The sequence below is a fragment of the Dunckerocampus dactyliophorus genome, chromosome 18 (assembly GCF_027744805.1).
Source record: "Dunckerocampus dactyliophorus isolate RoL2022-P2 chromosome 18, RoL_Ddac_1.1, whole genome shotgun sequence".
Taxonomy (NCBI): domain Eukaryota; kingdom Metazoa; phylum Chordata; class Actinopteri; order Syngnathiformes; family Syngnathidae; genus Dunckerocampus; species Dunckerocampus dactyliophorus.
The window spans coordinates 10,545,667-10,561,383 of record NC_072836.1 but is presented as its reverse complement, the minus strand read 5'-3'; the positions used below and the strand labels follow the sequence as shown (position 1 = coordinate 10,561,383).

Genomic DNA, 15,717 nt, shown 5'->3' with positions numbered 1-15,717 from the left:
TGCCAGTCATAAATAAAACACCAAGAGTTGATACCTCTAATAGTGATGAATGTTGGAGACCCCTGCAACCTGGATACTGAATTTATTCTGTTACGTTAAGCAGGGAAGATTTATATTTAATAAAGATTATTTGTATTTTATTCTGTTAATTTTGAAGTAAAAAATAAATCATTGACCAATTTATTTCCCATATATTCACATGACTCCAAAACATGCATCAAATTAAATTCAAGTTTGTGTCAAATAGTACAAAAATCATACACAAAGGCAGAAAAAAACCCCAAAATTTTTTTATAATCATCATCATAAATAAATTTGCGTCTGATTAAATTACCTTTGCTTCTTCCTACTTCTTTTCGGACATGCACTGTGAATTGTACTACATGATGTATTCCAATGTAACTTTTATGCATGTTCAAAATAAATTGAAAAAACCACCACCAAAGGTAAAACCACCACCATTACATATCTGCGTAGAATGCATTTTAGTGAGATAATCTCACTCAAGTGCAGTGACGAAGTGGTTTAAAATAGGCCTACGTTCATACGGGTTCTGTTGGCATTGTTGTGTTTTTTTTTTATCAACGTAACGGTGAGGAAAGGCTGCTGCCCATTCTTGCTGAGATATGAGCTTATCAAGCATTGCCGTCGGTCTGTAAATAGAAACTAGTTTTGCATGCGTCATTGATAGTCAAATCATTCATACTCGTTTTAGGATGGAAAAAATGCCATGTAGATGATCTTATCAAACCCTTCAGTGCCACAGCAACACCTACGATCTCGACACAGGACACAAGACTATGTACAAAATGAGTGGGTTATCATAACATAAGATCATGTCCTGATTAAGTGCTCACCTGCAGATCAACCTTGCTGCCATAACAGCATTTTGTATTTTTCCAATCACCATCAGGACAACACACTTGGGACTAATGGCCTTCATTTTACAGACATGATATCTTCAGTCACTCTTCATTTTCAGTAACCTGCTGCAACAAAATGGCATGTCCTCATTTTCACATGGCATTTGTTTGTGTAAGCTAACACTTAAGCTACTCTTGAACTGCTGCTCAACGCGCTCCACAAAACATCCACTGTAACGTTAGGGTGTTCAGCCGAATTACCACCAAATTTGACACACACCTGTCGGGGACTGACAATCACATTTCTGAAAATTTTAGCAAGATTGGCTGCAAAACACGACGACACGGGCGGGACTTAGAAACTCTATTCCCACAAGTCATTGGCCGTTTTTATAAAACTTTGCAAATATCTGTATTACATGTATGCTAGCATGTCTTCCAAAGCAAACAATCAGGTCCAATACGAGTGGATTCACAGTCATCCCACATTTATCGCAGTTAATTGGTTCCATACCCGACCGCCGTAAGTGAATTTCCGCAAAGTAGGATTCAATATTAAAAAAAACTGAATATTTTCATAGAAAAGCTGTTTATGACTTTGTAAATACGTTTTTTAACATTATTCAGAGCCCTGTAGACATGAAATAACACCCCCATAGTCACCTTTACACTCCTAATATTCTTGTTTACATCACATTACGCAGGCTACGGGATCACTGCAGGGACATAAAATACATAAGCATAGCAAGCTACTAAACTAACTATAGTAGTTATCCTCTCCAATTTACTTATGCTAAAACCTAAAGGAAAATTGCACCTTTTTTGGAATTTTGCATCATCCACAATCCTTATGTAAGACATGAACACGTCACTCTTTTCTGTGTGTTCTAAAGATATAAAAACAGATAAAAAGCTCATTACTGCATGTAATGGGAAACACTTAGTCCGCCTATAAAGCCTTCTGAAAAAACCCCTCCAAAAAGCGGCAACTAGGTTTTATAGTTTTATATATAATACAGTATTTTGCCATATTTTGCCCATTCTAAGCATTACCGAAACGTCAAAGTACTCAGTGCATTGTTTTCACGTAGCAATATAGCATTGCACACAGACACTCAGCGTTAACTTTTCCAAACTCAGAAATAAAAACACAGCAGCAGTGGCAGCAGCTCCGAAATTAAGCGTGACCCTTTTGGTATTGGTCTGAGGCATTCAGAGCGCAGCGCTGATGCGTTGTGGGCGAATGTGTAGTGAAGCTAGTCATTGGCCGTGTGGCAAGGTGTCAAAACAATAACAATAATATTAATAATAATAATGTTGCTGTAGCTTGGTTAATATGCAGGTCACATTATATGCAAATAGAGCGTTATTGGTGCTTTTTGTGTAGTTTTTTTTCCCCCCAGAAGGCTTTATAGGCGGAGTAAGTGTTTCCCATTACAAGCAGTAATGAGCTGTCCCTTTTGATATGTTTAGAACTCACAGAAAAGAGGAAGACGTGTGTGTTCATGTCTCACATGAGGATTGTGGACGATGGGTAAAATTCCAAAATAAAGTGCAGTTTTCCTTTAAAGTCTTTCAGAGTGGAGAAAAAAAGTGACGTGTGGAAAACAAAAATAATACAGCTGTAAAAAGGGAGTTGCCTAAAGTAAAGCCAGTAATGTGTACTTGTAGAGGAAATACATTCAAAGCTGTGGTGTGTAGGTTGTTTACTACCAAGTGACTGGAGGCTTGAGTGGGCTGTCCTATTTTGTTTTCTACTTGCAGACAGGAAATAACACACACACACACACACACACACACACACACACACACACAACACTGCATGTTTTTCTTGTTTAGTTTCCTCTTCTTATTATGACTACCTTCTTTTTTTCCTCCATATGCAAAAGCAGGCAGGAAGTAATATGAGCTAACTTTTGATTTCACCCACACGACCAAGCTCGACATCTAGCCATCCCTGTTATCCTGTCTGCAAAATAGATGGTCGGAAACTGCTTAATGGTATTAAACTGTAGGCGTTACGAATGATTTATGGCTTCCAGATTTGGAATGTATCACCTCCTGACGGCTTGTGCCTTGTTACAACACAACAAGTGAGCAGCAACGAGCGAGCTCCAGCTGTCTCCGGAAAGGAGTGCTGCACATGCACACAAAAAGATGAGTCATTCAAATATACCAGGAGGATTGAAACAACACAAATAGGAGTAAGAGCTCAAGCTCTCAAACTTTTCAAGCCCTTGTTAAGAAGTGTGATAAACATGCACTAATAAAAGCAAACAAGCTAAACCCAAAATTACGAACCCTTGTCAAGGAATTAAAAGAGGAAATAAGCGTGTGGGTGAATAATCATGAACAATGCCATCGGTCCCAGCAATGTGCATGAAAGTGCAAAGTTTGCCCTGAAGGTGGTGCTAAAAGACAGGTCAAGGGGGTCAGCACAACCATTAGAATTTAATCTAAGGTTGTGATTCTCAATTTTTTTTTTTTTTTTTTACACCAAGAGCCGAAGCAGGAGTCACATTCCGAGACCCGCAATGGCAAAATACCAGAAATAATGGCTGCATGCCTACAATGCCCATTTTAGATACTCCAAAACCTACAATATGCCTCTCAGACTTATGAAACACGTTTTAAATTGTCAAATGTATATGTACAACCAATGGAAATGATGAAATTTACTGTGCCTTACAATGATGCCGATGATTATGAAGAAAGCATTCACAAGCATTCTGGGAACATTTTAATATTTTGTTGTTTTTAAACAGGCTGGAATTCTACACAAGCTAAGACGTAACATACAGTACATTCAAAGAACAAACATGTATGCAAGCTTTGTGTTACAGGTGACAAAGCGTATTATTTTAATTTCATTACCTTTTTGACGTTACGCGTCTTACATTTTTGCTGTGCCTCTGTTGTTCTCGTTTCATTGTACTTTTAGAATGTGCTACAGGGCAATGAAAAATGAGCTGAGGAATGGCACCAGGCCGCACTTTGGCCAGCCCTGTTATACTACAGGTTTATCCACAAATACATTGTGCTGGTCTTAGCTAGCACCTATTATTGGCAATTTTTTAACAAAAAAAACCTTCTTTTGTGCTTGTCTTAACATGCGGTACATAGATACCGGCTTGGCCTGTCACGATAACCGCTAAAACGTTTAATCGAACAAAAGAAAAAAAAACGAGGTCGATAATTTTGACACCGATAAATTGACATGTGCGACATGTACGTATGTCTGTTCCATTTCCTCGTCTTGCTGTAGCACACAGGCTGGATGACAATAGGGTTCACTCTACTTGTGTCTGAGCGCATTGCTTATATCGTCAAATTAAGGGAAAGAGTGAGCTTCCTGTCAGCTATTCAGCGTCTTTGTCATAGTACGTGGAGGCGGGGGCTAGCTACATAGTGATTGAATACACTGAGTGCTAGCTAGCAGTTAGCAAGCAAAAGCTAATATGAATGAAAGCACAAAATCTATAGTTTCTAAGCCGAATACCACAGTTCCACAGTTTAGGGGTGGCGTGTGCTCGCGATACCCAGGGTATGTCAAGTGGGGACGCCCCGTGATTCGTAAGTGCTATAGTAAGCATCTTCTGTGCCTCTTACAGATATACTACACTTGAGTAACATCTAGTGGTTCAAATGTGACATGACACAGTGATCACTGAATGATAAACTTAATGATAATATGGTCTAAAAAAAAAAAAGGTCGAAATTATCGATTATCGTCGATAATTTATAGCACAATTACCGACCAGACAAAATTTGGTATCGTGACAGACCTAATACCGGCTGATATATTGCCACCTTGTGGTAGCACATTTCTCAGCACTTAACATTGACAACTACTGTACTGCTGTGCTGTATTGTATGCTGCATTAGTATGCTGAACATGCTAGGTTTTATTATTATTATTCATAAATTATTACAGACTTTGGGTGAATAAGACGAGTTTTCTGGAAAAAATGGCCTTTTTTCTGAGTTAAAATGAGTGGGTTTCCCAGCAAATAGAAATTAATTAAAAATGTATTAGTTTGAGAAGAAATCCACAAATATGTGAGGGCGCAAATGCCCAACCGCGAATAGGCAACAGCCTACTGTATAATCATTTTTATTGATAAAAAAATACAGTCATCACTTGTTTATCGCGGTTAATTGGTTCCAGAACCAACCGCAATAAGTGAATTTCCGTTAATTGTTTAACCATTAGCAAGCTAGTGAGCTAACTAGTTAACCTCCAATTTATTTACTCTATGCTGAACCTAAGAAAGGGTTTAAAACAGAGTGGGGACGAAGTACAAAAAGCCAAAAGTTTCTACTAAACAACCACTTCCACAAGGAATGGGAGGAGAACTTCTTTTCCCGCTATCCTGTTGGACATGCCATGGCTGACTACATGCAGTGTGACAGTAATGTAATGTCATGTCTCAATAATGGAACACTTCTGATACCTAGTGGCCTGAAGACTACATTGTCTTTCAATATTTTCTGACCAATAATACGCCATTGTCAACCACGAAACAGCATATATTTATTAACTAATTTTTGGAGAACCGTGATAGAGTAGAATTAATTTAATAAACCAAAACCATGATTTTCATACCTGCCTAACTCCGTTTTCCTGAAACTTCAATGAGTCTTGGCTTGATGACTGTTTTCAAAATTCCCTGCTGAAGTGGAACCAGACCTGCAATTCTCATCATCACCCTTGTGACCTACATTCACAAAGCCATCCTTTCTAACTGTGCTCACATAAAAACACCAAGAGACCGCCACACAAACAAAGAATAAAAATGGTAAAATATCCACAGCATTGCTTATGATGACCCAATGTGAGTAGGTCATGTGGTTTTAGAATGTGCTGCAGAGAAAATGTGCTGAATGAGCAGGTACTTACTCTCTGTCGGGCTGGCTGTGGGGGTTTCTGTGACAGTGGGCTGCACCCACTCCACCCTGCTGTCTGCCAGGGAGGGCAGAGGCGCACTGGGTGCAGGAGGTGGGTGGATGTTGTTCTCCATAACGGCACCTGGCACCAAACCATCTGGCTGTCTGAATGTCGGTATCTCCGGCCTCCTGGCTACCTCCAGGTTGGATGGAGGGGGCTCCGCTCTTCTTTGAGGCGGCTCGGGGATCCGAGAGACTGGAGTGGAGGAAAGCTGGCCGTCCATCCTTCTGGGGGGTGCTGGTGGCTCAATCGGCCGTGTCATGCTAAGTTCTGCCCGCCTATTTGCAGAGCTGGAGATGGAATTTGGGGAGCTGTCGGGTGGTGCGCTCCGACTACCCAGGTTCACCTCAGGTCGTTTAAGGCCAAAGCGGGCGATGCCGGCACTGGGTGAGTTGTCAATCTGCTTGGAGGAGACATCGATGGAGATTTCCGTGCGGCGAGAAGGAGCTGCATCAAGATTGCGAGCTCCTGGTAACTCAATGCGCCTCATGCCGATTTTCGGAGAACGTGGATTGGCGGAGTCAGAGGGTGATGATTTGGTGGAAGAGTAGTCAGAGTTGCGGGAGATGAGGTCATAACTCCTCTGGCTGGATGCGGAGGACACTGACGAGCGGAGGGGGTTGGTGGTCCGACGGGACAGAGGCGAGGGGTGTGCGGATGAATCTGTGTCCTCCACTTCAAATGATCGTTTCAGAGCTAGAAAACAAAATACTTCTGGTTAGACAGGAAACAAAAGACTAACATTTGCTTTATTCACCCACGACCCATCCTACCAGAAGTATGCACAAAAGCCAAACAAAGAAAACCAAACATGATCTAAAAATGACAACTTAGGCAGGGCCAGAAACGCTTAAGCCTCCCCTACAAGCAAAGAGGATACTCCATCAATCTGTGGTGTCTTTTTTTTTTTTTAATAAACACACATTCCTTCTTGCAGCTTCTTCAAATAGTTATGATGGAGAAATTACAAACAACGACAACCACAAACGGGAGTAACACGATCCTTAAAACAAGAGACCCACTGTGCATGAAAAACAAACATTTACATACCAGGCGCATCCAGATAGCTACACATGTGTATCTTAAGCACAATTTACCAAATTGCACAGCGTTTTGAGGCCTTTGTTTACAAAAAAAGTACATTTTTCATCAGCGTAAACAAGCTAGCTCTCACCTGACTTAACACGCTTCACATAGTTTGACAGCATCGTGCTCGGATATTCGATGTAAAAAAAAACCGCGATGAATAATAATAATGGCAATTGGCTTGAAAGGGCGAACAATCTCTTAACCAAACAAAGAAACAAACATTTGCACGGAGAATTTACTTCGACATCTTTGACTTTTTAGGGGACAACATCAAGAACACCTGTTTGCGTGGACGCATGCGTAGATTACGCTTGCCGCTGCTAAATAGTGATGGAAATTTCAGCTCTTCTTTGAGACCCCGTACTTTTGGAGCGGCTCACTAAAAAGAGCCGAAAATAGCCAAAGCGCATCTGAGGTGCGCTTTGGGAGTCTTTCGGCCCCCAAAGCGCACCTCAGATTTTTTGTTGTCTTAAATTAATTTATTACCAAATCATTGATTTATTTAAACCTCCATGGATGTTATATTATAAAAACAAAGGACCGTCTCAATAGACAAAATAGTTCAAAATAGATCAAATCTCTTCATGCAATTTTCTCACGAACGAATCAGCTTTAAGAGCACCACAGCGTGTTTAACCCTGCCCCTCCCCCTGATCAGTGTGGACACAGCGACGCCCCCACACATCTTGACCAATGACATTCACCTTTAACAGAAAAAAGAGGAGGGGAAAAAAAACCTAATCGGCTCCCAACTGGCTCCCAATGACGCAAACCGGCTCCTGTCGTTCACTTCAAAGAGCCGGCTCTTACAGCCGATTCGTTCGCGACCAACACATTACTACTGCTAATGACCAACGTCATTCAAAGGCTGCTTAAGGCCTCTGTAACTATTATTTTGTTTGTTCACAGTGTTTGTCATGATAACATACAACAATACAATGCAATATATAATAACTAGATATCATTCTATAGTCGCCAGCACAAACTTATTTTATTAATAAAACTTATTCTATTAATACCCATTAATGTGGTCGCAGCAGTTTACTGCAGTGCATTATACAGAGAGCAATGTGTTCTTGAAGCGGAAAGAAAAAAAATATTTTGCCCTTTTTTATGTTTAAACTGTACTGTATATACAGTACCTATATACAGTAGGCTACATACATACACACAGTTGTAGTCAAAATGATCCAACCCTCACTGTATATTGACAAGTGTGAATGTGAACGTTTGTCTATAAGTGTCCTGTGATTGGCCGGCGAGCAGTGTGGGATGGGCTACAGCCAACCTGTGTCCCTAATCAGGACATGTGGTATAGAAAATGGATGGATGGATGTTTAATATGAGCGCAAGTTGCGGTGTATTATTACACCACTGACAACAACAAACGCAATACAAAACATACCGTAAAATAAATCATACTAATTTAATCATGTTTCTGTTTTATACTAACTACAACAATGAGCCCATTTGTTAGGTCACATATGCAATGAGGACGACACCTGGCTCACCTCTGCCGGGCCCAGGGGCCGGAGATGGGGTCGGCCCTGCAGCCATTAGTCTATGTCCTAGATAAATACCCGGCCTCTGTATGCATCTGGTCTGCTTATAGGCCGCGCACCAGCATGGGAGAAGATTCCTGGAAACGTACTGTTTTTACAGAGCAAGCGAGTGAGTCAGCTGAGAAATTCTGTGTGTGCGTGTGTGTGAGACAGTGAGAGAAAGAGAGAGCGCGCGAGACAGCAACTTGGTGAAATGCTCATTACAGTGAGTTAGTGCTTCTTTTTATTTGAATCACCAGTCAGGATTGCCCAAACTGGATTTTTAGCTTTAATAAAGCCACTATTGTTCAGTCACTGTTTAAACCTTACTTTGTTTCATCAGTCTACATTACATGCATGTCAGGGCCTATTGTCATCCAATCAGACCCCTGCTATGATTTATTAGGGTGCTCCAATCCCTCTTACATGATATAGTTCATCCCTGACAACATAACATGATGTCATTTTAAATGAGGTTTTAAAAAAAAGGCAAAACCACGTTATTGTTTTAATGCACTGATATTATGTTGGTTAACTTCTTTTCACACTTAAAATGTTTTAGAGTGAGACATTCATATTTACATGTGTTTAAAGTGTTTATTATTGTTTGAAGTCATAATGCTCACTATCCTAGTGATTAACTACTTCTTACACTTGTGTGACACTTAAGAATGTTAAAGAGTGACATGTATTACGTGTTTCTGTCACTTGAATCACCTTTGCATCGCACCTTGCAACGTAAATGTAAGCGTATGTCTTCATATTAACAGTGGTTAGCTTCTTTTTACATTTGCGAGACACTTACTGTAAGTCATGTTAAAAAGTAGCTTCGGCGTGACTTACCTTCGCATCGACATTCATCATTAATAGTTAAGAGTCTTGGAAGTTTGTTTGATTGTTTTAACGTAACGTTTTGAAAAGTGGGATGTGTTTGGTCAAAATTGTCCGTCCAGCAGTCCTGGAACGAAATGTGTGCCACCTCCGAGCTCCCACTGTACTTACATAACAACAAATCATAGCAATCTGCAATATATTGCAAAAATTAATTGCAGTAATTAAACATTTTTAATAATTGCTTTTCTCTATGGGAATAAAACAGACATGGGTGCATTTGACCGTGACATCAATATAATGACACGTTTGCGTGCACTCGTGCTAACTGTGGTGTGTCTGCTCTGTGATGACTGAAACCTAACACACTGAGAGCCCGGTCAGTGTGTGTTTAAACACAGCTGGAGAGCAACACTGTGTGCTTTGCATTGTGTGTGCGAATGCGTGAATGAGGATGAGGATGAGGAGGGTCACATGCAACAGCAATATGTCTTCATGTGAACTAAACAGATCTGCTCTACCTTGTCTATGTGGGCTTCTCTTGACATTGTTAGCGTGAACGTCTGCCGTGCTCCAGTGGTCTTGAGGTATCCTGTAAATGTGCCTGCAGACTGCACCAAATAGGGAGGTCATTGCAGCCATGATGTTTTTCTACTAACACATTAGACACGCAATGACGTAAATGGGGATTGAGATGCCAGAAGATCACATGATGTTGTGTGGAGTTCATGGTGGTCAAATTGGGGTGTGTCGAAAAGACCGACAGTATTTATGGAAATGTTCAAAATACAATTTAATGTATGTAAAAATCAAAACATACAACAAACTTATACATCTAGAGGTTATGTGGCGTTTTCATTCTTGGAGATTCCTAATTAGTTTTTCGTGTCTCTGCCAGGGTTACATATTAAATTTTTCTTTATTATTTGAGTTTTACTTATTTGAAATAAAGAGAGAAACTAAACAAACAAAGAAATATATGAAATTACTGTAAATAGATAAACACACACACAATATATTTTACAAAATATTATAATTAATTATATTAAATTATTCCCTATCAAATAATACTAAAATTGTGTTTTGTCACACGAAAAAAACAAAATGCAAAAAATATTGACATTAACGTATTTTCCGGTTTATAAGTCGCTACTTTTTTCTCATGCTTTGAAAGGCTTGTACAGTGATGCAGCTAATTTATAGCTAAAAACCAAATTTCCCGTGATTCTTAGAGTGCAGCTTCAGGAAGTAGTGAGGTGGAAGCTAATATCATGTTTTAAAGTCTTATGCAGCAATCGTGTTTTGATCTGACACATTTTAAGTAAGTTTGATCAAGTGTAGAATTACTACAGTTTCTGTTTGGACTGCTCGGACTGCCAACCGTCCACTATCACCGACGGGTTTGGAAAGGCTGGACTATTGCGTGATGAAGAGGATAGCTGAAGCTAAATGGCTAATTTGCCTTTCGACAAAAGTGACTCAAAGACTGACAACAGAAGAGAGAGAGCGAGACTGACAAAGGGTGTGATGAAGGAATTGTGAGGCTGTTCAGTTGTGATGACTTTAGTGGTTTTCGTTCCCAGAAGGAGGAGGAGGACAACAATGAATAACTTTTCTGGTAGCCCACTGTTTAACTAGCCATATTACACGCACTGTTCGGCACTGTTTGGAAGAAAACATTTATTTAATCAAATTCTTAAAACATCTTTCTTTGTAACATCTTTCTGTGTACTAAATATCACTGTGCAGCACTGAAGCATTTTCTTATAGAGTTTTTATTTTGTGTTTACTTTGTGTTTATGTTCTGTTTTTATGCTGTGTTCTTATGTATCGTTTTATTGTAAAGCCCTTTGGGAGCCTGTGGGCTATTGTAAAAAGCTATATAAATAAACTTTGATTGATTGATTGATTGATATCCCATGTTATGACGTGGACACCTGCGGCTTATAGGCTGGTGTGGCCTATATATTGTATGTACAAATCTTTTTTTCTCCCTATATTTAGCGGGTGCGGCTAATACACCGATGTGCTCTACAGTCTGGAAATTATGGTCAATTTCCATGGAAAGTTTCCAACTCAGTTCACTTACATTTAATGTTACCATGGGTCAATTCTACCTGCGGTTGCCATCTTTTGCAGGTTTCACTCATCATGTCCCACATGGGAAAAAAACAACACAGCATCCCTTTCAGAGCCCAACAAAGGCTTGCTGTGTGTTCGCTACTGAAAAGTGAACCCTGCTGCTTTCCCTGCGGCACCCTTACGATTGGCGTCATCGACAGGAAACGTGTGAGTTAACTGGTGAGTGTAAACGCTACCCGTTAGCTCTGATAAGGATGGAGACTGCAGATGAAGACTATCTGTTACAGGAAAATGTTTCCTCGCTTCTGGATTATGTTGTCAAAGATCAATACGTCTCAATCTATTACCAAATGCTAAATGTACGGTCCAGCTCTTTGGTCTCATTAGGTGTTCCTAATGATGTGGTCTTTGAGGTTAGGTTCCAATGGAGCCAACACGCTGGTCCTCTCACTTATTTTGACAATCACAACTTGTGTTATTGCCTCGTCTGACATGTTAGCCCACAACAGAAATCTGCTGCTCCAGTGGAATTTCCTCTCCCTGAGCCAGTGAGTCTCCCCGACCGTCTGCTTGGAAATGGCGAGAAAAGGAGGAGGAAAAGAGGTCAACTGAGAGAAGAGAGATAAGTGGCAGCTGCGACGACGAAGAAATCAATAGAAGCCAGATGCGCTGCACGGTGGGGTTATCAGATATATGTTTGTACTGCACGCAAAGATCCTGTTTTTCTCTTTCAGCTCGCAGTAGGAAAAATAATACTAACTATCTGCTAAACCACTGAGCATAACAGCAAATCATACTGCCAGTAATGAAGTACGGCATAGTTTATTTCAGTCTCTCAGGCTGCAATCAGCGCTAATGTACCCCACTATTGGACTCAAGGTAACGCTTTCAACCTTGTCCAGGGCCAGGCATGGTCTGGAGCTGAAAAGGTGAAAGGTCAAGAGTACAAAAGCAGGTTGGTTCACAGAGTTATACTATGCTATAGAGTATATTCGTTGATCAAAAGTATGAGACCACAGCCTTTAAAAGTCAAAATCATGGAAAAAATGTGGATTTAGTGTCATTTTCTGTCCTGATGGCAAAGGCAAAACAGCTGTCTCTCTTTGAACGCGGTCGAATTGTCGAGCTGCATAAGCAAGGCCTCTCGCAGCGCGCCATTGCTGCTGAGGTTGGACGGTCGTTTTAAACTTCTTAAAAGATCCTGAGGATTATGGAACAAAAAAGTCAAGTGGTAGACCCAAAAAGAATTCACCGCAGCCTGAGGATCCGATCAAGACATGGGACAAACCTCGGCCCATATTGGAGTTGTTACTGGTGCCAAGTGCAGTTCAATAACCATCAGCCGGCATCTGTGAGAGAAGGGTTTTATCAACACGTCTTCAAAGGCCTCGTCTCCTTCAGTGCTACAAAATTACCATTTGGAATTTGCACGAGCGCCACCAAACATGGGACATTGAAAGGTGGAAGAAAGTTTTATTCTCTGATGAGAAAAAATGTAACCTTGACGGTCCTGATGGCTTCCAATGTTACAGGCAGACAAGGAGATCCCACCTGAGATGTTTTCCACACGGCACAGTGTAGGGGGCGCCATCATGATCTGGATGTTTTATCCTTCAATGCAACGATGGAGATTCAGGTTGTGCAGGGGCGTCACACGGCAGCTATGTGGAGATGTTGCAGGGGGCATACCTCATGACTGAAGACCCTCGTCTGTGTGGTAATGACTGGCTTTTTCAACAGGACAACGTTGCAGTTCACAATGCCTATTCAGCCTACGTCAGTTTAACGATTGTTTGCAATAAATTGCTTGTGTGTCAATGTTAATGTTTTGAGTAGTATTTGTAAGGGTCGCACAAGTGTAAAAAGAAGTAATATTAACAAGTTGAAGCAATAAAACACACTTTACTCAGAACTATTAATGGGGAATGGTGAAGGTATACTGCAAAGTGTCTCACTTTCAAATAGGGGGGTCACAAGATCCCGTGCCACAAGTTCAAAAAAGGTCTGAGACGATAATAGTGAATTAATCACACAATAAATGAAAATGAAGTCAATCATTTTGCCGGCCTCAATATATTGCCATGTGTAAGTGTGTCTGTTTTTCTTGTCTCCCCCCTCCAAATAGGCAGGAAGAGAGTTCACTCTGTGCATCGGTTTCAGCACCGTGGCGCATTTGTTCCATAGAACAACGGCATGAACGGAGTGAGCCCTTTTGTCAGCCATACAGTCTCTTTGTCTCGGTGGCCAGTGCAGGAGAGTGTAACGTAGCAGACATTAAATTAGTAGATTGGAATATATTGTCGTATACTTTTTAGACTTTTCATTGTACTTTTCTTAAAAGTAATGTTAAAATCTCGTCTCATCTCATTCTTGTAGACCCAATTCTCATGTATCTTTTCGTTTTGTGAACCGAGTGTGTCGTGACACCCCTAATAATTACGACATATTATTACTTATTATTATTATTATATATGATCATAACACTGGTCTATTTATTCTCAAAAAAATTTGACAATCATATCATTAAGCGTCAATTTGTGGGACAATAAACATTTCATAAAGCACCTGCATTGTTTCGTGACTTGGTTAAGTAGAAAAATGTGTTTGTCCAGTTCTATTTTTTCATTGTACTTTTCTTACAATGAATGTTCAAATCTCATCGCATCTCATTCTCGCGGACCCAGTGTCATGCATCGTCTCGCAAGTTGGGTGTCTCGTGACACCCCTACCTTAAACATTCTTGAGTTTCATGCAAGTCCAAAAAGAAGTTAGCCACTGTCATGTTATTCCATTTAAACAAACAAAAAAACACTTTAAACCCTCTGTTGAGCAGCTAATCACGAATGTTTAAGGCGTAATGCAAAGGTGAGTTACTTGTAAACATTCTTCAGTGTCACACAAGTGTGAAAAGAAATGAACCACTGTAATATCAATACTCTAAAACAACAAAACACTGTTTAAAGACTGTCAACGCAAAATGCCGAATGTTGACAACACAATGCGAAGGTGATTCATATTGCAGGAACAGTAACGCATCACACTTTATAAACATTTTGAAGTATTCCACAGTAACCTTTCTAGAATTCTGCTGCACCATGAATGCATCAACACACAAGGTCCATCCAAGGCCGAAGCACACACTCCACTGACAAGAACAGTGGCCCGTTATATGTCCCACACGAGACGAAAAGCATGACTTTTCCTCATGGTGCACACGTCTTTCCCCTCTTTTCCCCTCAATAAACACTGTTTATCTTTCTGCTTGGGCCTTAACCATCCAGTGGGAGAGTCAGCATGCATACTGCACAAGCAAACTGGTGTTGACAGTGAAGGCGCTTTGGACAAGTGTAGATGCGTTCCCAATGGCTGTGTGTGTGTCATGAAAGACAGCAGACAGGTTGGGAGTGCTTAGAAGGAGGTGGGCATACATGTTGACCTGTTGTGAACCCCCCAACTGTTGCATCTTCTACCAGTTGAGGGGGAGAATGGGGTATTAGGATGGACGAGCTGCTGAGAGAAGAAGACGGGAGGCAATGGGATGGAATGGGGGAGTAGGTTGAGTGGTGGGCGAGGGGCCGAGTGATGAAAAGGAAGAAGAACCCTGCAGGAGGGAGTGGCTGTGGGCCAGGTGTTCCCGTTTGCTGTCAAAAATGGGAGTAAAATACACCAATTCTGTTCCTCAAGGTATAATCTGCACTGTGCAAATCCCTCTGATAGTACACAGGATACTTTTAGTGGTACGTAGGAACACAGATTATTTTTAATAAAAAAAAAACAAATAGAAAACCCAGAGAAAACCCAGTGGAACTCCTTTATGTGGTTGTCCGTCGACAAACAAAACTAGCCATTGCTTGCACATTTACTTGTGACTTTGGCCAGAGACATATAAGGAGAATGGGTGATAATTAGAGCTGCAACAATTAACTGATGTCCAATTAATCGACAGCTAATTTGGTATTCCATTAATCGCTTTTTGATTTAAAAATGTAAATATCCTCTGATTTCAGCTTCTCAAATGTGAATATTTTGAAATTTCCTTAGCCGTTTAAGAAAGCAAACCTATTACAGTCAAACTTGTCTATAGCGGCCACTAGAGGGAGTCTGCAAAAGTGGCCGCTATAGACAGGTGGCCTCTATAGACAGGTTGGCATCCAGTTTGAATGTTGACCAGTAGAGGAAAAAAAAAAAGAAAAAGGGGGGGGGGGGGGAATTAATAACAATGTTGACCAGTAGAGGGCACTGCGGACTGCGGATAAAAGCTGTACAGCACTACTAGGCTTGTTATTATCATGGTTCATGGTTCATGGTTTTAATTCATCCTGAACATGCATATGAGTCAAACAGTAGCACATCACATAGTACA

General features: G+C 40.7%; 1 protein-coding gene across 4 annotated transcripts in view; it reads right to left on the bottom strand.

Annotated features, from left to right (window-relative positions):
* The window catches only part of LOC129170837 (septin-9-like), a 79,143-nt gene that overhangs the window by 30,333 nt on the left and 33,093 nt on the right, over window positions 1-15,717 (bottom strand). For 3 of the 4 annotated variants that reach the window (XM_054758902.1, XM_054758905.1, XM_054758903.1), the window contains one exon: window positions 5,764-6,507. In XM_054758902.1, coding sequence (XP_054614877.1) covers window positions 5,764-6,507 — 744 coding nt within the window. Of the gene's footprint in view, window positions 1-5,763; window positions 6,508-6,985; window positions 7,171-15,717 lie in introns of those variants that run through there. The other variant, XM_054758904.1, reaches the window with a different exon arrangement.